The 19,403-nt window shown below is 50.0% G+C and overlaps 2 protein-coding genes across 7 annotated transcripts in view; one reads left to right on the top strand and one right to left on the bottom strand.

The window, feature by feature from the left end:
- The window catches only part of Eip74EF (Ecdysone-induced protein E74), a 293,260-nt gene that overhangs the window by 60,032 nt on the left and 213,825 nt on the right, over positions 1 to 19,403 (top strand). Inside the window, exon 3 of one of the 4 annotated variants that reach the window (XM_075688763.1) lies at positions 19,217 to 19,300. The exons of the other annotated variants lie outside the window; for them this stretch is intronic. The gene's annotated coding sequence lies outside the window, so the exon portion shown is untranslated. The remainder of the gene's footprint in view (positions 1 to 19,216; positions 19,301 to 19,403) is intronic. 4 annotated transcript variants of the gene reach the window in all.
- On the bottom strand, positions 8,205 to 19,392 carry LOC142578998 (uncharacterized). Of its 3 annotated transcripts, none has more exons than XR_012827344.1 (7): positions 19,157 to 19,392; positions 16,093 to 16,242; positions 14,844 to 15,032; positions 14,043 to 14,194; positions 12,208 to 12,320; positions 9,781 to 10,184; positions 8,205 to 9,297 (listed from the first exon to the last, which is right to left on the bottom strand). XR_012827344.1 is itself a non-coding variant. In XM_075688770.1 (6 exons), exons 1-6 carry the CDS (start codon positions 19,373 to 19,375, stop codon positions 9,976 to 9,978), a joined length of 1,032 nt encoding a protein of 343 aa, XP_075544885.1. In that variant the 5' UTR covers positions 19,376 to 19,392; the 3' UTR covers positions 8,205 to 9,975. The 3 variants fall into 3 exon arrangements, 1 of the variants encoding a protein (XP_075544885.1); XR_012827345.1 differs by having other exon boundaries at positions 8,205 to 9,221; XM_075688770.1 differs by having other exon boundaries at positions 8,205 to 10,184.

Genomic DNA, 19,403 nt, shown 5'->3' with positions numbered 1-19,403 from the left:
AACCTTTAAAGCAGTTGGTGGAGTTCTTATCCACCGAAATGGTAATACCAAAACACGCATGTCGGCAGTGCCTCTTGACTGGTGCGGTATCTGTACCACGTTACAGGTATCAGAAACCCTATATTAATCGAACAATTAGGCTTTCTCATTAGTCGCCTCGCACTCGCTGGGTGAGGAAAAAAATGTAATAAGAACATCCCGCCTAGAGTGAAAATGCGGAAGGAATTCACGGTAACAGTGGCATGACTCAGTATTGCGACACAACTGACTTCATGAAGTTACGTCACGTAAGCGTTTTCTCTACATTTAATACGGGGTCCTCGCTGCATATGCGGAAAACGTGACAAATGTAGTCCATGTTCTGTCAGCCAGCAAGAGAATGACGCGGGAGGGGGAAAAAAGACACGCAGCTGTCTATGAATAAAAAAAAAAGGACAGCATATCTGTGTCTCCTTGTTGCGCCATGTTGCTTCAGCGTGACAGTCGTATCGATGCGGAAAACTGCAATAGCGCATAGCTTCTCCGCGGTACGCCATCCTGCGGGTGACTCCATCAGAGACGGCTGTACACGAAGTGGTTTGCGTACGAATCAACCTTCGGCAGAACGCGTGCCGTTTTTGAGACCACGACGAGGACACTCTGATTCCGCCATATTGTCGAATTCCTCACCCTGCTTCGTCTTGGAATGCCAACGTTACACGTAGACGACGAGGACGTGTCCGGAGGTTAAAGGACGCGATATCGATCACCCACATTCATTAGCGTGCCAGCAGACGAAAGACTGGCAAGAGAGACGGCCACAAGGGCTTATACATCAAACTAAAATTTTAATTTCGAGAAGCAGATTGACATTGACTCATCATCGCATCACTCATCAGTTTACTTTCCTTAAAGGGCCCCTCACCAGGCCTGGCCATCTCGAACTGACAAGCGCAGAGCATACAATGCGCGCCAACGATCGTGTTTGCAAAGTATTACATCGCTACGCGCCGCGGAAAGGCCTGAAATTTCAATCCGAACGCCGTTTTCCCTTCTCGCGGCCGCTGCGCTCGAAGCCGGACGGTGACGTGCTCGCGTCCCTGCGCCTACGTACTCGGGTCCGCAGTGTGACGTCGCTCGTGGTGACACGTGAATTCGATAATTATTCAAGGCACCACCTATTATTTGTGTGATATCTGTTGCTTGAATTGGCGAATTGAAGTTTGGAGAAATAATAAAACATACAAACGGAATGTCTGCGTGTTCTTTTTGTTTTACTTCGCACCGAAGCAAGCGAGATGTACTTCCGCTTCGTCTGCTTGTTCCCACGGTGGTGCAGTCACGTGCGCAGGTACCGAAACTATGCCATTTTCTACCGTGTTCCAGCGCGTGATCATGCTCTACGATCCGCTTGTTCTGCCACAGTATTCGTGTAGCACTGAATTATACCCCTAGTCACGTGTCCTTGTGCACAGTGCGCAAAATCGTGCGTTGCGCGAACGAGACAACAGCTCGCGCGCGACGCTGTCAGCCGAAGCGCGTGGCGCCGAAAAAAAAAAAAAGAAAAAGCGAGGAGAAAAAAAAATTAAGGCGGGGCCTGTGACGTATGCGCACGCGATCCTCGAAGTACGGTATGGGAGAACGCAGGGAAGGAATTTCGCTTGCGAAGGCTAGACGGGGTGAGTGGAGAGGGAGTCTCGCTATGCAGTGGAGCCCGCCTGCTGAAATCATGGGTTCGCGGCACTGAAATATTTCTATCTCGGCTATTAATCAGCCGACTTGAATTTTTTTTGCGGCAGAACGCTCCCTAGAGGACATGTCACAACTTCCAGCGTATAACCAAAATTTGCTATGGGGCCTGGTGAGGGACCCTTTAAGGGCCCCCTTGTCGCAGAAAATTCGGCGTCGGGGTCCCGCAGCGACCATCGTTTCGGAAATAGACATTTCAAACCAACCACGATGTACCCAATCAATTCAGGCCCTCCGTGTAGCACAAAGGAGTTACTGAACTAATTGGATTTCTCAAAGTAAAATGCGTCAGAAAAATTCTAAAGTACGACTTACACGCAACTTACAGACATGATAGCGTCGGATTGTAATTTGAATATACGAGAAAACATAATTCTGTTGCGTGGGAACTCAAACTCAAACCCATTTTAACGCGATAACGTTTTCCAGATGCCAGATGCCATTTCACGTCTGTCTCGCGGCAGCCTCGGTCCCTTGCACACCATCAAAAAGAAAAAATAAAAAAAATAAAAAACCCCACAAAGCTCGCCTTCGTGCATAGCCAGAGCTTCCCGGTGAACATAGCTGTTACAAAAGCTGCAGTTGCCAGGAAACATGAGAAGCACTCAAGGATCTTTGAATGCTATCGCGTTACACGCTTAAAGGCGAAGCTTAAGCGTCCTCCAATTTTTTTTTTTTTTTTTTGTACACGCGGATAACAACGGCGGCTCGGATTATCAGGTCACAATTTTTGTTTTCTTCTTTATGCTCAACAGGGCAAATGCACTCTCGCACAAGGTAAGTAAAAAATAACATAAATACGTATATCGTTAAGACATAAAGAAGCAACAAATGTGGATAAGCTATACAAGTGATTACTCAGGTTTCGACATAGTCATTCCCAGAATATGTGACGAAATACATTGGTGCTCGGTTTAAGTTTGTTTCGATGCATTAAACGGCGTTCTCATTAAACGAAAATGTAAACGGAGCAACCGTGCATTTTTATAGCGATTTGACGGCACATATACCTCGAAAGAGGTGCCATTCTCAGAATTACTTCCTTATTTCCAAGTTTCTAGAGCTCAACGGCTACAATTCGCAAATCGAAATATGTGCCGTTAAATAGTTAGTTAAACGTAATTAGTAAAGTACTGCTCATTATTCTAGGATGCATTTCGATTTCTCGTACAAGTAACGCCCGCGTCTTCAGATACTCCAGCGACAAGGACTATGATTATGCTGCCTTCCACAGGGACTTTTGTTTCGTTTTTTAAAATTATGCGTACAGTCCCAGCCGGAATCATCTGTGCCACAAACATTATTGCTTATTAAGTTTATTCGTGATATATCCAATAACGGCCCGCCAAACTGCATGGGCGTTGTCTTGGTGTCGCTTCTGAGCTGGCAAGGCCTCTTGCGGCTCAAGGTGGCGCGTAGGCCAAGAATCCACCAAGCCCACCGACGAATACGTCCGGTAGTAGGAATAAAAGAAAAAAATGGTTTATCTTACATTAGTTACACTGGCTCCAGATACGGAAGCGCACTCCATGTAGGAGCATGTTAAACGTCCGGGTTCACATCAGGACTCGTCAGCCCTCTTACTTGAATGAAAGGTCTCCGCTTTTAATACCGTCGTCTTCGCTGGGCGACTAGACTAGGGAATCAGATGCCTATATCGCGACCAATCACAATCGTCGAGTCGGTCGCAATATCCTGCCCATGATGTCGCACCTTTCCGCCGAACTCCGCCTCCGATGGTGCTGAATATGTCCCCGCATGTTTAGCAAGCGCGAAGCAATCTGGGAATCCGAGGTCGAAGACGTTCCCATTGTAGCATTCGTCGTTGGCCCTTTTCATCAATAGTTCAAGCTGTCAGAGGGGCCTTTTGTGGACCCGTCAACCGTCGGTGTCAACGCTGCTTTGACTTCGGTATAGGCGCCGATGAATAGGTGGGGTTGCCTCACGGTAGTCGTCTAATTAAGACCCTTGGTCGTGAGACGTAACGGACACCTCCGCCGCCAGGAGATTCGCCCTGAGGGTGACCAGCTGTCAGGTTGCCCGAAGCGTCGATGTTCGGTCGCTACATCGGGGATTGTTCTAATAGTGACAGCTGGTGTCACACAACAACTCAAGGGCCCAGCCCTCGCTTCGTTGTGGCTTTCTCCCTGGGCATACGCAGGCGCACACACACACTTTTCGGCGTTCCCGGGCGACACGCCTACCGGACGCTATGATCCACGCATCGCTTTACAAAGCTCTCTCTCTCTCTCGTCGTGGTAAGCTCTCGGCAAGACAGAAATAAGTTGCCTATCTCAATAACATCGATAGTGATACGTACAAAGCACGTTCCTGTAAGATACTCCGAGTTCCATGCCTAATATCCCCGGCTCAGCCCCGTCTGCATTCTTATTCTGACTCCGTTCCCTATACTTTCCCTATACCTATACTAAGCCTCCCGTTTTTTTTCCCCTCCGACATTTGCTACAGCCATGCAAGAGGGAAACGGTCACTCTCGACCTTGAGTTCCGATTGTCCATACTATGCGCAAACACTCTTTATCCGAGGCGCTAAACGCCTCTTATCGTGGTGTCAGTTTTCGACTGAGGTACAGCACGAGATGCTCTCCACCGCTTTCGTTAAGGCGGGCAAGGGCGACACCTAGACCACGGTTGCTGGCGTCACGCTAGAGAATGAATTCTCTGCAAAGGTCTGGCGAGACTAGCACATGCAGTGAAGACAAAGCTGTCCTCTCGAAACAATCCACATATTCCGAATAAGGCTCCAAAAATCTTCCACTTTTGTGCGACTCACGCACTGACAGTTTCTCTTGTCCACGAAGGACCCGCACTAAAGAAGAAAAAAATCTTGCGTAAATTACGTGCCCGAAGCTATACACGAGGATTCGAGTTCGAGCTTATTTCTAAATACTTTCACGCACGCTCTAAGCGATACGTCACGCTTTAAGCGATACTGAAAACGCTGCCGTCTTGTGAATACCCGTACGAGACAGGCACCAACACTTTCAATTGCTTCTCTGCGCCCGAGCAAGACACGCTTTAAAGGAACGGCACCAACACCTTCTAAAATTTTGCGTTTGAGCAAAGGCTCCTTTAAATAACGCGTTTTATTTTCAAAGAAAAATCTCGCGAACTTTTCGGAAAGTGAACTGACACTCAAGCGCGCCACTACAGGCTTCTAGCAAATAACTTAGACTTGGAGGTGCAAGCGTACCCCCCCCCCCCCCAAAAAAAAAAAGAAGCCTATCTGCTTAAAGAAAGACTGACATACTGAAAAAACATTTTCAATAATCTATGCGCGGGAAAACCATCTCTTTCAGTATATCAGAGAGCGTCTAAAACAAACAATCTAAACAAAGCTCAAAACTTGCTTATCGAAACGAGTTCGTCTCAAAACGTTTAACCAGACTCTACAAATAAAGGAATAAACAAACTGTTCTTCCCACAAAACCTCTATCGCAGTTATTCATTCGGAACAGCCGACGGCTGTATCATCAAGCCGTACTCGAGCCGGGCGCGGTCTGAAAGCTTTCGTGGCGCTTGTCAACCAGGGAATACAAAGGGCACGTAGGCCCCCCCATTCCCGTCGCTACAGATCCTCCGATACCTTACGTACTGTCAACCTGCCTCTTCGGCATTGCACTTCGAATTCACTTCGCGTCGCCTTAGCGCCGCGCTCTCCCGTGTCATACAGGTCTCACACCTCGAAAAGGGGTGGCAACGAGGTGGAACATGATTGCCCCCTTGCTTTTGTCCTCCTCCGCGTCGAACGTCGCTGTTTTCTTCCTCGTCTGGCGGCTGGGACGCGCTCTTGACTGGAAACATGCCACACCCCAAACGCGCCTTTTTAATTCTTTCACTGCGCTGTCACCAGGTTTCAGTGGCTTTCGCTTGATTCGGCCGCGTTGCCTGCTCTGTCGCGTTCCTGACTCTGCGGCGCCTATTGGCACGCTTTCTGGTGTTAATTTTCGGGTGCCTCTTCTCTCAGCCTCCTCAGCCTGACCAACTTCCTGAATTACTGTGAGGGAAATCGGAAAGATTTCCTCCTCCGGCTTAACTATGCCTCCGGGACTAGCTGTTTCATCCTCTTGTTGTGCCCTTTGTTCATCGTCGTAACTTATTTGCTCAGCTAGTTCGCGTGCTTTGGACCTCGTTAAAACCTTCAGCAAACGTGCATCCACTTTTAATCAGTATAAGCGACCCTGAGCTGTTCGAGGAAAGGGTAGCCTTCCGGTAGCCCATTGGAGACTGCTGCTCCTGTCTCGATATCTCCGAGAGGCCCCTGCGTGGAAAACTTTTATTTTGCGGGCAAGCACGCCTTCGCTGAACTGCACACGCCTGCCTCGGTCGCGCTCAGTCGACTTGCGAGGCTTCTCCCGGCAACAAGCAACTCCAGCAACCACTCCGGCCGTGTGTCCTGGCGAAATGATCGCTTCTCACAAATCCGTTCAAAATTAATCAGGTAGAGACCGACGTCATCGCCTGTTCTGTACGGCTGAAGCAAACTCATTTCCGCGCCTTCCCTTTGTGGCGAGACCGCATCTGCACCGCGCTCTATTCTCGCTCGCTCTAGTTTTCTTTTCGCAAGCTCAATTTCAGCCTGCCTTTGTTCCCGCTCTCCCTGCCTCTTCTTTTCTTCCGACCTTTCTTTCCTCTCGCGCTCCTTCTCTTCAGCTCTTTCTTTCCTCTCGTGACATATCGCTTCCCAGGAGTCCGTCAACTCGTCCTCATCGAAACCCACTTCGTCAATCGCGTGCGAATTTGGGGCTTCCTCAACTTATGGTTAATATCCATACCGATCTCCGTTGCCAAGAGCAACAGCTCCTCCTTCTTTAACACTGTCATATCCGTGCTTTTCCAAGAGCCGACCACAACTTCCCCTGTATTGACCGCACACCCGGCGGTGATCAATCACAGCTAATTGCCCGGTAGAATCCTGTCCTTGTCGTCCGGCAAAATGTAGCCGCCCTAGCACTCACCCAACCTCGAACTTGCTAAGGTCGTGTCGCCCAGAGGCACGTTTCCATGTCCGCCAGTCTCAGATCGTGGAACGGCCTTGTGCTGCTCTTCCTTCAAGTTTCCTCGATTCGTCCAAGACCACGCCGTTACTGCGACGGTTGTGTCTCATCGAGCCACGTTTCCAGGTCCGCCGATCGTGAGGACTGCCTTCTTGATCTCACCGTTGCCAACACGAGTTTGTAGCGGCTCGAGGTGGCGTTTGGGCCAGGAATCCACCAAGCCCATCGACGAATACCTCCGGTATTAGGAATGAAAGAAAAATGGTTTGTTTTAATTAGTTACACTGGCTCCAGATACGGAAGCCCACTCCATGCGGGAGCGTATTAAACGTCCGAGTTCACATCAGGACACGTTTAGCCCTCTTACTTGAATGAAAGGTCTCAGCTTTTAATACCGTCGTCATCCCTAGGCGACTAGACTAGGGAATCTGATGACTGTATCGCGGCCAATCACAATCGTCCAATCGGTCGCAATATCCTGCCCATGATAGCGCACCGTTCTGCCGAACCGTTCTGCCCATGATATCGCACCGTTCTCCGATGGTGCTGAAGATGCCCCCGCATATTTAGCAAGCGCGAAGCAATCTGGGAATCCGACGTAGAAGCCGTTCCCACGGTAGCATTCGACGTTGGCCCTTTTCATCATTAGTTCAGGCTGTTAGGTACAGGTAGAGGGGCCTTTTGTGGACCCGTCAGCCGTTGGTTTTCAAGCTGCGTTGACTTAGGGATAGGCGCATTGAATGCGTGGGGTTGCCTCGTGGTAATCCTCTAATTAAGGCCCCTCCTTGGTCGTGCGAGACGTTACAGTCTATATGTAATCGCCCCAAGAATCAGGTTATGAAAAATTGGTCAGCAATTGTATTTGTATGTGCTTTCTGGATATGTCTCGCTCTAAAATTGGCGCAAGTTAAAAATCGTTAAATTATTGGTGTCAATACAATAATCATAAGGCAGCTCTGAAAGAATCGGGGCGTTCTTAAGACAAAATCGTAAAGGTTGGCAGGTATTAATCGATGGCCTCACATCAGAAAACACGAGAAGAGTTACTGCGGCAAGCAATATTTATAAAACAAGTATAGAGGCCATAAAACTAATCAAATAGAGTATTCGGGCAATGATACCTGTACAACAAGCGTCTTTCGCATCACTGTCGATTTAAATGTAAACGGAGAAGCGTAAGAGAGAGCGCTACGTCACTTATATGTACAGCATTTGCTGCGGCGACTATTTGATTATGCAGTATGTTGTTGACGCAGGGCTGAATCACAAGTCAAAGACAGCTAGCTCTAGACGTTCTTTCTTTTTTTTTTCGCCACTGCTTTGCCGTACTCGTTCTTGAAGGTATAGCTCGATATGTTGCGAATGTCCAACAGGAAAAGGCCAAGCGCCCTCAGGGTCGAGGGCCGAGAGCGTTTGCGAACTGAAAACAACCGGTTTCTGAAAAAAACACAGAAAACAATTCACGTTTCGTCTGCGTTTATTTATTGACACTGCTGCCGCGTGTTGGCTATACATACCTTCTGTGGAAAGCGCGCGGGGGGCGTGCGTATATTCCAGACATCGTAATTGCGCCCCGAGCCGCGCACTGTAGCGGTCAGAATCTTGAAGAAACTTCAAATGAAGACTCGAGTCTTCATTGAAGACTCGAATCTTCAAATGAATGAGTCTTCCAGTCTTCAAATGAATTGTCTTCGAGTCTTCAAATGAAGACTCGAAGACAATTCATTTGGACTGGAATGGAACTTCCTAGGCCTGGAACTTCCTAGGCCATCGGGCATAACCGGAGAGGGGACGCTCCGTACAATTCGCGAGCGTGAAGTCCTTCCCGCAGGCAAGCTTCTCTACCTTGCAGCATGACGTCACGTGCACAAAATTATTGTACCTTCACAACACAATCACCACTAACACCATGCAGCGTTCGCAAGTCGACTCCCAAGTCTAAAGGGCGATGCATTTCTACGGCGCAGAGTTCCATACGAAAGATGTATGTATTCGGTGACAAGCTGAGAATTAATTCTGTACAAGCTCCACCCACAAACACAAAACCGCACAACCTGCACTGCGCACGTCTTCTAAGGCTCGGCGCTCGAAAACTTTGTTCCCGAAAGACGCCGATATAGCGAAAGAAGTTCGTCTCCACCACGACGTCAAATAAATAAGTCATTGGATGGTGCATCTGTGCAAATCATCTTGAGGTGGGCTGCAGCGGTGTATTTGGAATTGCGCTGCGTCGCCAAATACAGAACGAAGTCCGTAGTTATAGCACGGATGCCGTCACGGTGGCCTGCGGTCTTCGAAGGGCGAGGCGACGTCCGGTTTCGCCGGCTTCGTTCGCGTCCCACGGCCGGCCACCAGGAGGGCGAACGGTGGTGAACGAAGCGCACTGCGGGCCACCGAGGGTCCTCTTCTTCAGGGAGCGTTTCCCCCAAGTGTGAGAGCGCGATGCGGTCCACGAAGGGCGTCGGAATTCGGGCACCTGTGTCACACGGAGAAACCGGATGGTCGTTGGTTGCCGGCCGTGATGGTGATGCAGCCAGCGCCCGTCGTGGCCGCTGTGGTCGAGAACAAGCAAAGAGCGATTTTTCTTTCTTTTTCCATATCGCGTTCGCACACGTAACGACACAACGGCCGGTTCTTGGTGGAACGTGAATAAAACAGCTCAAAATACCTCGACGAAGTCGAGAGTAAGTAAACCCAGCGCCGACTGAACCAGTTCTTATTACGCCCTGGCGCCAATATGTAAGCAGCAAGATCAGTGCAGGCAAGGAAAAACGAATAAACAATATCACAGCAACGGTGCGGTGTCACGATCGATGGCATTTATAACGGTTTGGCGGTTTTCTGTTTGCTTCCACGTATTATTGATAGCGCTCTCCAGTACCGTCGTCAAGACACAATAGAGGTAACTTGTTAGTCAACTCTGTGCTTGTCTATTCTCGACTTGGTCCATGGTCCTTTGTGCTGTTTCCTTCACGCTTCGCAATCTACCAACCGGCCTAATTCGATACGCTTCTGGGCTCTTCTTTGTACTTAACGGGAACGCCAGGCGCAGGAAACGACGGAAGTTGTCTCGTCGTCAAACGTGCTGGTCAAACTCCGCAGATCCGCCGGGTTGCATGCACCTGGACTCGATCTGCCCGTACGAAGGACTAGTACGATGTGTCATCTTTGGGGGGGGGGGGGGGGGGGAACACGCTCGGAGGACGCGGCGAGAGTTCCGTCCCGCGCAGTCAGACGGGCATCAGGGCGACGGAGACGACGTTCTCGCCCCGCACGAACAGCTGGTTGACGTGTCTCGTTCGCGGCGCCAGGGTCGGGGCGGCGGCGCGACGTCGGGCCCGACCGGTCCTCGCAGGCCGCTTCCTCTGCGCCACGGGCGTCGTCGGCTCTGCCGCAGGGGGTCTCGGGTCGGTCGGTCGTTCGGTCGGCTCATCTTTGTCTGCAAATAATAATAATAATAATAATAATAATAATAATAATAATAATAATAATAATAATAATAGATACAATGAATTTACCGCGTGCCGTGTGGAAGTGGGCCGTTATTCTAAACATAGTCAGATTCCGCCATATTGGTCTTTTTGAGCCAATCGTGGAGGCCGCAGCAGCCCCGTGAGCCAGTCAGAGCTGACAAGATGGCGAAATAACGGGGTAATGCTCGGTTCCTCGGTGTGCCCGTTGGTGCGCACGCACACGTAACGACGTGAGGACGAATAGATGCGCGTCATCGGCTAAATCCCTAACGAATAAAACGCGTTGCCTGTAATGGAAAAGCGTTGCCTGTTTCCTGGAAAAGGAACATCAAGAAGCTTTTCCTCAATTCGAAAGCATTACGTGCCCCAATGCGCGAAAACCCAGCGTGTTGGTCGGCGCCGTAACCGAATGACGGCACCAAAAATGGCCGACGGCAAAGAGTAAACCCACATAAAAAAAATACTCGAACTGGCGTCAAATTTCTCAGGGAGGTTCCTGTAAACAAGGTAAACCAATGCTTCTGAAAAAAAGAATTAGGTTAAGTTTCCATCTGGGTGGGAATCGAACCTTGGCCTCCGTGACGCAAGATGAGAGCGCTTCCCCGACGCCACGGCGGCTCCTCGGTTCTGCGCGCCCATAGCGCGTGCGTCTCTGCGCGCGTCACGTCGCAGCCACCTGGCTGTCTCAAGGTGCAGCCTACAAAGTGCGCCGTTGGGAACGGGACGGCGTAGCCAATGGGTGGGACGTGTCGCGACGTCATGCGTGCATAATAATATTTGGGGTTTTACGTGCCAAAACCACTTTCTGATTATGAGGCACGCCGTAGTGGAGGACTCCGGAAATTTCGACCGCCTGGGGTTCTTTAACGTGCACCTAAATCTAAGCACACGGGTGTTTTCGCATTTCGCCCCCATCGAAATGCGGCCGCCGCGGCCGGGATTCGATCCCGCGACCTCGTGCTCAGTAGCCCAACACCATAGCCACTGAGCAACCACGGCGGGTATCATGCGTGCATAAAATGAGTGCGTAAAATAGAAACCATTAACGTCCAATTGAATGCAGCCGAGCGGTCGTTCGAGCTGTGAACTCCTCGCGAGCAAGCGAGCGAGCGCGTCGAGACGTTTGGCGCGTTTTCATTTGGCCTTATCGAGGCGCAGTTACAAAACGCAAGGCAAGAGCTTACGCGGACAAGGAACGCGCAGAAAAAAAAAAGAAAAGAAAGAACATCACCAAACCGACTATAATGCTTTCACATTCTCGCACGAAAGCAGTCTTTAAGTGTCTCTACCAAATCTTTTTTTTTTTTTTCCGTTGTCCGTCGCTAATCTTCCTGTGCGCAACAGACGCCGAATAGAAGGATTACCGACGACGAATTGGCGGCTGTAAACTGCAGCGCGAACTAGACAGTGACGGAGAAGCAACACGTACATACACACATAGTCGGCGTTGTTTGAGAGAGAGAGACAGAGAGAAAGCTAGAGGAAGAACCCTTTAATGAAAGGCAGAGATTATAGCAGGCGTACAGACATCGCTGCCATATGCTACTCTTTGTGCAGGCAGGCAGCCGATTCTCGCCCGTGCTTGACTGAAAGAGACCGGCAGCTTTTGCTGCAGTACACAGAATTAGTGAGACTGAGTCTCTCTCTCTCTCTCTCTCTCTCTCTCTCTCTCTCTCTCTCTCTCTCTCTCTATATATATATATATATATATATATATATATATATATATATATATATATATATATATATATATATATATATATGCCGTTTTTGCATTTGCAGCTGTCATTTACCAGTCATTTTCACGTGACTGTATGAGCTCTCGCCATCGAATGTTCTACTATACCGCCATACGAAGTAAGCCGCGTTTCAGTGGCGGGAAAGTTCCCTAGCCGCTTCGTGACCACGCTCAGGACCCAGACCCTAGGAGTGTCAGCGTTTTAGAAACACAGTCACACGGATAACGACGGAAGACAGCGACGCGCTCACGGGACTCCGGCTGAACATCAAGCGACTCCAACGGGATGCAGGCGGCCTTGCGGCGCGGACTCCCCCTCCTCGGCCGCACCTCGGACGACGAAGTGTCGCCGCTGGTCGTTGCGCTGAAAACAAACAGCAAGGGACAGCGGTAAGGGCTCGGACGCCCAAGTTTCGCTAGCTAGCTGTTCCGCACATCATATGGCAACTGGCGTAACAATGATCTTACTTTACATCAAGTAGGCCGTTTATTGCTACGTTACCTGCGTGACTTTTGTATAGGAACCTGGCTACGCGCCACGCGAAGCCAGCCACACAAAGCGCATACAGAGCCCATTATGAAAGTAATTAATGCGCATGATTTTATTATGACGCGACTATCCATGGCAGCACGGTAAAACCGGTCGGGAAATGTGCCGAGGGTTGAGCCCTGCCAACGCAGCTGGTCGCCAGTTTACTCCGAGCAGTGTGAGCGGATAACACGGCGCGATGGAGCGTTCGCTTCAACAGTGATACGCTATCAAGTTTTGCGAGAAGCTTGGAAAGAATGCAACCGAAACATTCCAGATGCTTCAAGAGGCCTTCAAGGACCACTACATTTCAAGGTCACAGTCCGGGAGGTGGCGCAAGACGTTGAAGGAGGGCCGGCAGGAGGTCGCGGACGAACACCGTTCTGGACGCCCAACAACGACCAGAAACGACGAAAACGTGGTTCGTGTGCGCGAAGTTTTGCGTTCCGACCGTTGATTGAGCGCCCAGCAAATTTCTGACACCCTATACATTGTCCATGTTTTGCGGTACATGGGATAGTGACCGAGGATCTGCAAATGCGCAAGGTCTGCATGAAGCTTGTGCCGAAAGTGTTGACGGAAGATCAGAAGGAACTTCGAGTTTTGCGCTGTCAAGAATTGTTGGATTTGATTCAAAATGCGCCGGACTTTCTTAACTCTGTCGTAACCGGAGACGAATCCTGGACGTTCAAGTACGACTCAGAATCGAAAAGGCAGAGCAGCGAGTGGCATACAAAATCATCCCCCCGCCCCAAGAACGCGCGAATGAGCAAGTCTCACATCAAAACGATGCTCATGGTCTTTTTTGACGCACGAGGAATCGTCTATTTTGAGCTTGTACTGCAGGGAGAAACTGTAAACTCAGCCTTTTACCTGGAGGGGCCCAACAGATTGAAACGCCGGGTCGAATGCGCGAGGACTGGCATGAAAGACACGGTCAAACTCTACCATAAGAATGATCCCAGCCACACGTCCTTAATCGTTACCAACTTCCTGGCCCGGAGCAACAGCCCGGTGGTTCCCCATCCGCCTTACAGTCCCGACTTGGCTCCGTGCGACTATTTTATTGTGTTTTTGTTTCCCCGACTGAATAGAGCACTGAAAGGAAATCATTGTGAGACCGTGGAAAACATCCAAAAGCATGTTACAGCGTTCCTGAGAGACATTCGCGCCGAGGACTTTCAGGGTGCCTTCCAGGCGTGGCAGACACGTCTCCGAAAGTGTGTTGATGCAGGGGGAGAGTATTTTGAAGAATTTTAACCATTTGTACAGGTCCTGTCAATAAATCTATTTTTTTTTTACAGAAAATGCGCATTACTTCCACAATGGACCTCGTACTTCAACACTGGCATAAACACAAACACTGCCTCTAGCAGAACCCAACCCGGACCCACCAATACGGCGTCTCTTAGAGTACACGGTGCACTTTCCTGTCGTTTCAGTCGCTCAAGACAATGCGCGAATGTCCCAGGTGAGACATGCAAGGCACGGTAACTGTCGCTCGCTGTTTTTTTTATACCCCCAGAACATGCACAAATAAGCGAACGAGAGACGCACGTCGGAGTAGGGCAGCCAGATGAAGATTCTTCCTCCTCAGGCACCGTGTCCGTGCTGCTCGACGTAGTGGCCCACGCGGGAAGCGGGAGCACGGTAGGCACGGCAGCGAGGGCGCTCGGCTTGGCCACCTCCTCCTCTTCTTGCTGCGCCAGCTACGATGATGCCAGAACGAGTTACCAGACGAAAACAATACGTGGCTGTGAATGCTTTCTGAACAGTATAACGCGAGGAAAGACACGGGTAATGGGAAAAGCAGACAGGACAGATGCTCTGGTCCCGTCTGGGTCTCCGCTTTGTCCGCATCATCCCTCTATCCATTTCCTTCAGCCTAAGGTAGCAGACCGGATGTGCGCCTGGTTAACATCCCTGCACTTTCTTTCTTCGCCCTCTCGCTCTTGACGGTGTCTTTGCGCTGCTTATCGCAAAAGCTGTGTATAAATTATCTCGGCACTCTGTGCTATGACTTCATCTGCGCATTCGTATAGGTAGTGCACGAAAAATGAGGGCACAAGGAGGAGACGGGAACACGTAGCGCTGTCCTAGTTCCTCGCTTTTGTCCTCGTTTTTTTTCCAGCGTATCCATGCACACCAGTTCATGCAGCGCCAACTCGCACAGGCCGCTACGGTTGTCGTCCCTGTTAACCGGACAACGTTGTTCTTTATCTGTGGCGTCTTGTGGCGGAACATCACTTCAAAACTGAGGCGACCGCCAGCGTGTCCGAAAGAACGCATATATATACACACACACAACGGCGCGTCCCGAACGGGGAGTCCCTTGCCAGAAGGAAATAAGTCGCGCACCTGGGTCGGCACCGCTGCAGGCGCACTGGTCGCCGCTGTTGCCTGCGCTGTCGCCGTGGGTAGGGATGGCGGCGGCGGCAGCAGCAGCACCTCGTCGACGTCGGCCAGCGCAAGGTTGACGTGCCGGTCGTAAGCGTGCACGAAGCCCATCAGGATGCTGCGAACCCGCGTGTGGCTACGCGTCCAAACCTGCGCCGAGAAGCGTCGTCCTCATGACATGCAATGTTAACGGTTCTCCGTGCCTATCGGCTATTTCATGCCGAATACGAAGGTCCTTGTAAGATCATCGAACGTGAGCTTCACTGTGCTTAGTTAGCACAGTACTAGGGATACGGACCTGCAGTTATACCATGTATTGACTGTTTCTAAACCTTTTGCCGCGGAATCGTTGTCGACATCGCACGCCTCAGCAACGGTCCCCCTAACAGTAATATAAACAAATCGGGAAGACCACGTTTTGCCGCGCTGCAAGCGACCGATGACGTCATGGCAGCCATATTCTGTCTGCCTACAGTTCCGCGTGCAGTTCAGGTGGTTCAGATGTTCGTCGCGCGTGCAGAGACAGGGCGTCCACACCAAACACTTCCATTTTTATCTCATGTGAAAGCCGCCCGTTCGTTAGTACGCGTTCGTTCGTATGCTTTGCATATGTACGTGCATAATTTCTGCACACGCAACCGCCACATTTTGCTGTTGAAGCAGTCCAGCATGTCACAATCTCAAATTCTATTGCTTCCATATGGGTCACCGTTTGTCGTCAGACAATAAGTGCAACGTGCAGCGCACGAGCTGCAATGCACTGCAAGAACCGAACTCGTTCTGCTGCATTACATTCATACAGTAAAAGGCGAGGTTGGCTGTACAAGAGCGAACTCCTAAAACGCCCGTAACTTTATCACTTTCCCGAGGCAAGGATAGGCAACGGCAAGCGCCGGGAACTTTCGACGAAATGTCCAGTCCAGCATGTCCTGGACGCTGTCTCCGCCAACGGTTTACACCAACCTTGTTTTCTTCTTTGTGTTATAGTTTCCCTTGCTTTCCCTCCTTGCTACCCTTGCATCTTTACGTGCTTACTTTGCTTGCTTACGCGCCATGCATGCTTCCGTCTTTTCTCAATATGGCGACCTCGCACCGTTTCGCTTCACAGCGCGCCTCCAGGCAGCGAAGAAGCGAGTAAGTAAGAGAGAGAGAGTGAGAGAGAGAGAGAGAGAGGGGGAGGGAGGGAGGGTTCAAAGGTTCTGCGCCTTACCTTGACGCGTAGCCGGTCCCGCACTGCTCGGTAGAGGATGCTCAGGGGTCCCTTGGTGTGCATGCCTCCCATCATGCTGCGCTCCACCACGCTGGCCAGGGTGCGCGGACCACGACGAAGGCGGCCGCTGTGTTCCTCGGGCTCCTCCGGCTGCATGTTGCCGCGTCGACGCACCGTGTGCGACGTCAAAGGAACGAACCTAAAACACTCACGCGACGGCTAGCGTGACGTCACCAACATGCGGTGGCGCTGCCGACGCATTCCCCGCGGACGAATGCTATGACATTAATTATAATATTAAGCTTCGCTTGCGCGAATATTCTCGGTCAAGGTTAACAGACAAGTCACGTTTTCAAAAGTTACTTAACAGCGACGAACAAGCAAAGCCAGAAGTGCGCTTAACTTGGTCTTCATGATTGCACTATGTCAATTTGTTAACGATTGTGCGTCTTTACCGTTGACAAAACGCGCTAGAGCACACTTCTTCTCTTACAGCAAAAGATGGAAGCGTTTATTCGCGTCTTTAAAGTCGTATGTACACCGCTTCATGAAAAAGGCATTTTGGTGCCGCCTTGTTCGTGGACACACACACACACACACACACACACACACACACACACACACACACACACACACACACACACACACACACACATACTGAGTGTTCTAGTTCTTGAAAAAAATATTTGTCACAATCTTGGACGTCCTAAAAAACTTTTTTTTTTCTTTTTTCCACACCAGAACTATACTAGGAACCATGAGCCGAATATTAAAAAAAAAATAAATGTTTCGTTCCTAAGTGCTGTTTGCCACTGGCCGACCACGACTGGCTACAGCATCTGCGCTTAGGAACAATCACTAGCGTAAGACGCCTTTTGCGCACACGGGCGCCTATACGTTCACGTATCGGCAGCTGCAGCGTTTTTCAAAAACGATGACGCGTGCACACACGGATCAAGCGCGCAAACGGTTCGCACATGGACGGCCGCATCGCCGTCACCCACCGGCACCGCGCGACCGGTCGCTGGCGCTCGGTGACACGACCGCCGCAGCAGCATCTGCGGCGGCGGCGGCGGTGGCGGCGCTGGGGGTCGCTGACCAGCGGCGACCTCGCGTGCTTCTGCGGCCGACGGGACGCCCGACTCGGGCACGGGCGCGCGGTCGACCCGCTGGCGCCCGTGCAGGCCGCCTCAGACGTATACTGCGCCACTTGTGTGCACAACGGGGATTCGCCATCGCCTGAGGATCAGCGGTACGTTATCGGCACCGTGCGTCGTTGTAGGCTGCGAAATTGATGAACAACTTCTAACGGGCAAAAGTGCGGGAGAAGCAAATCGAATACTGACACCCCGTTGCAGTCTTTGAGACCCTGATCGACACATAATTTCTGACCAACTACTTTGCGTTGAACTGGTGCGGTGACCGAAACTAAACAAGCACTCTGGCGAAAGAAAAAAAAAATGTATATGCTGACAAGAACCGCGTTCGTATGCTGACTAGCGTCCCACGAGTACACATTGTTTTTTTTTTTTTTTTTACGTACGTTATTGTTAGGATAGGTTATTAAAACCGGCATGCCCGTGGATCTCGGGAACAACAGCAGCGCAGATGTAACCTTATATAAGTTTCTTGTACCTGTAAGTGAAAGGTCTCAGCAAAGTGTCGCAGACAAGGTGCATTCCTGTACACTGCCTGCCGCTGCTGCCCCCACTCAGACTGGGTTTTAAGGCCCGTCAAGTTGCTGTGAGCAACTTTTTCCTTATATCTCCCATAAATCGCACGTTTATGGAAATAAAGGCAGTTGTCTGGATATACCCCATTTGCATTTACCAAGACGCACACGCAGCCAGTCGCAAATCGCTCTTCGCGCAAAACCCAGCGCTCACTTGGATATATATATATATATATATATATATATATATATATATATATATATATATATATATATATATATATATATATATAGCGTGGGCTAGATTGCCGGCGATCGCCGCAGTCACGAGCTAATATTTCAGCACGCATTAGAGAATCCTAGGTAGTCAACCTGGGGTCATTGCGGTACTACGTCCTTCGTAGGCGAAGGATAACCGTCGGACGCGTAACAAGGCCAGTCAGCAACAAAAAATGTTATGATCTTTGTTTTTTGTCACAACGGATAGTCACAAATATAGGCAAGAAGATGAAGGGAAACGTCGCTCTTAATGCCAAGACGTTCGCTATACAGAAAGAAAAGAATGTGGGTATTGGTTTTTATCCCCAAGTTATGATTCAACAAAACAGGGACTGCAGTAACAAAGCTTGTTGTTGGTAAGTGCAGTTTGCCACCGCCCTGTTACTTTCGAAAATAACGTGTCCGAAATTGCGTTTAGGTGGCATCTGCTCTTACCAAGAGTTCTAGCGTATGAACACAAGTTTGGGGGGAGGGGGGGGGGGCATATTCCCGTCGCAAAATATGGAATGAAGTGATACAGGTACTGTAATGAAAGCAGCCTACGGAAGAATGATACTGCCTTCCAAACAAGTGTACCCTTGTTGATACATTTAATAATCTATTTAAAACAAATGTACCAATTCTCGGTTGCTACATAAGGTTCGACTGCACCACAAAATGGAACTTTCTTCACTCTCGTAGGGGAAGAGAAGCGGACAGCGGCTATTTGGGTAGATATTGCAGCTGCTCACAAAGTTGATAACATAAATCTGCATTATTCTACACATGAATCGGGCTACAACAAACACCAAGTATGCGTTAGAGGAACACGCGAAGTGCATAAGAACAGGTGTTTTCACATTTGTAAGCAAGCTCGCATTAACCACGTTCGTCACACAAGTTTGTCAGACGGCTTCAGTCGAGCCAAACAGAAGCAATCTCCCGCCAGTGGTCGCACGGTTGCCGCAAGGTTTACATAAGCGCACAATCACTTCGACAGATGGATACAAAAAAAAAAAAAAAAAAAAACGCCTGGCGAGCAGACGCAAAAGTGCGACGGGAATGAAGTAATCCGTTTCACAAGATCGCTGTTGCAATAAGAGTATTTTCAAAACGGCGCGTCCGATTGTTTACCTGAACCTCCTGAACTTCCGGCGCTGTCTCCGCTTCGACCATCGCCTTTTTATCGCGCAGGTACTTGTCAGCAAACTCCTCAAGACTGGAGAGAGGCTGGGCATCCGGAAAAGGCGTGAGCACATCTTCGTCATAGAAAACGACGTAAGGATCACGCAATTCTTTCGTCAATTCTATACCGCCCGCGCCGCGACTATCACCTTTGCTGGGCGCCGCCATATTGGCGGACTGAATTCGAGGGAGGCGC

This window comes from Dermacentor variabilis, chromosome 4, assembly GCF_050947875.1.
Source record: "Dermacentor variabilis isolate Ectoservices chromosome 4, ASM5094787v1, whole genome shotgun sequence".
Taxonomy (NCBI): domain Eukaryota; kingdom Metazoa; phylum Arthropoda; class Arachnida; order Ixodida; family Ixodidae; genus Dermacentor; species Dermacentor variabilis.
This window is presented reverse-complemented; position numbering and strand designations above follow the sequence as displayed.

Bases quoted from the DNA above. Each gene is read 5' to 3' on its own strand.
- LOC142578998 (XM_075688770.1), bottom strand. From the start codon at position 19,375: ATGGCGGCGCCCAGCAAAGGTGATAGTCGCGGCGCGGGCGGTATAGAA. The intron at 15,033-16,092 runs GTAAGGCGCAGA...TTCTCGGCGCAG, and splicing joins GGGACCGGCTACGCGTCAAG to GTTTGGACGCGTAGCCACAC. The intron at 10,185-12,207 runs GTGAGCGCGTCG...TATTATTTGCAG, and splicing joins TGATGTTCAGCCGGAGTCCC to ACAAAGATGAGCCGACCGAA.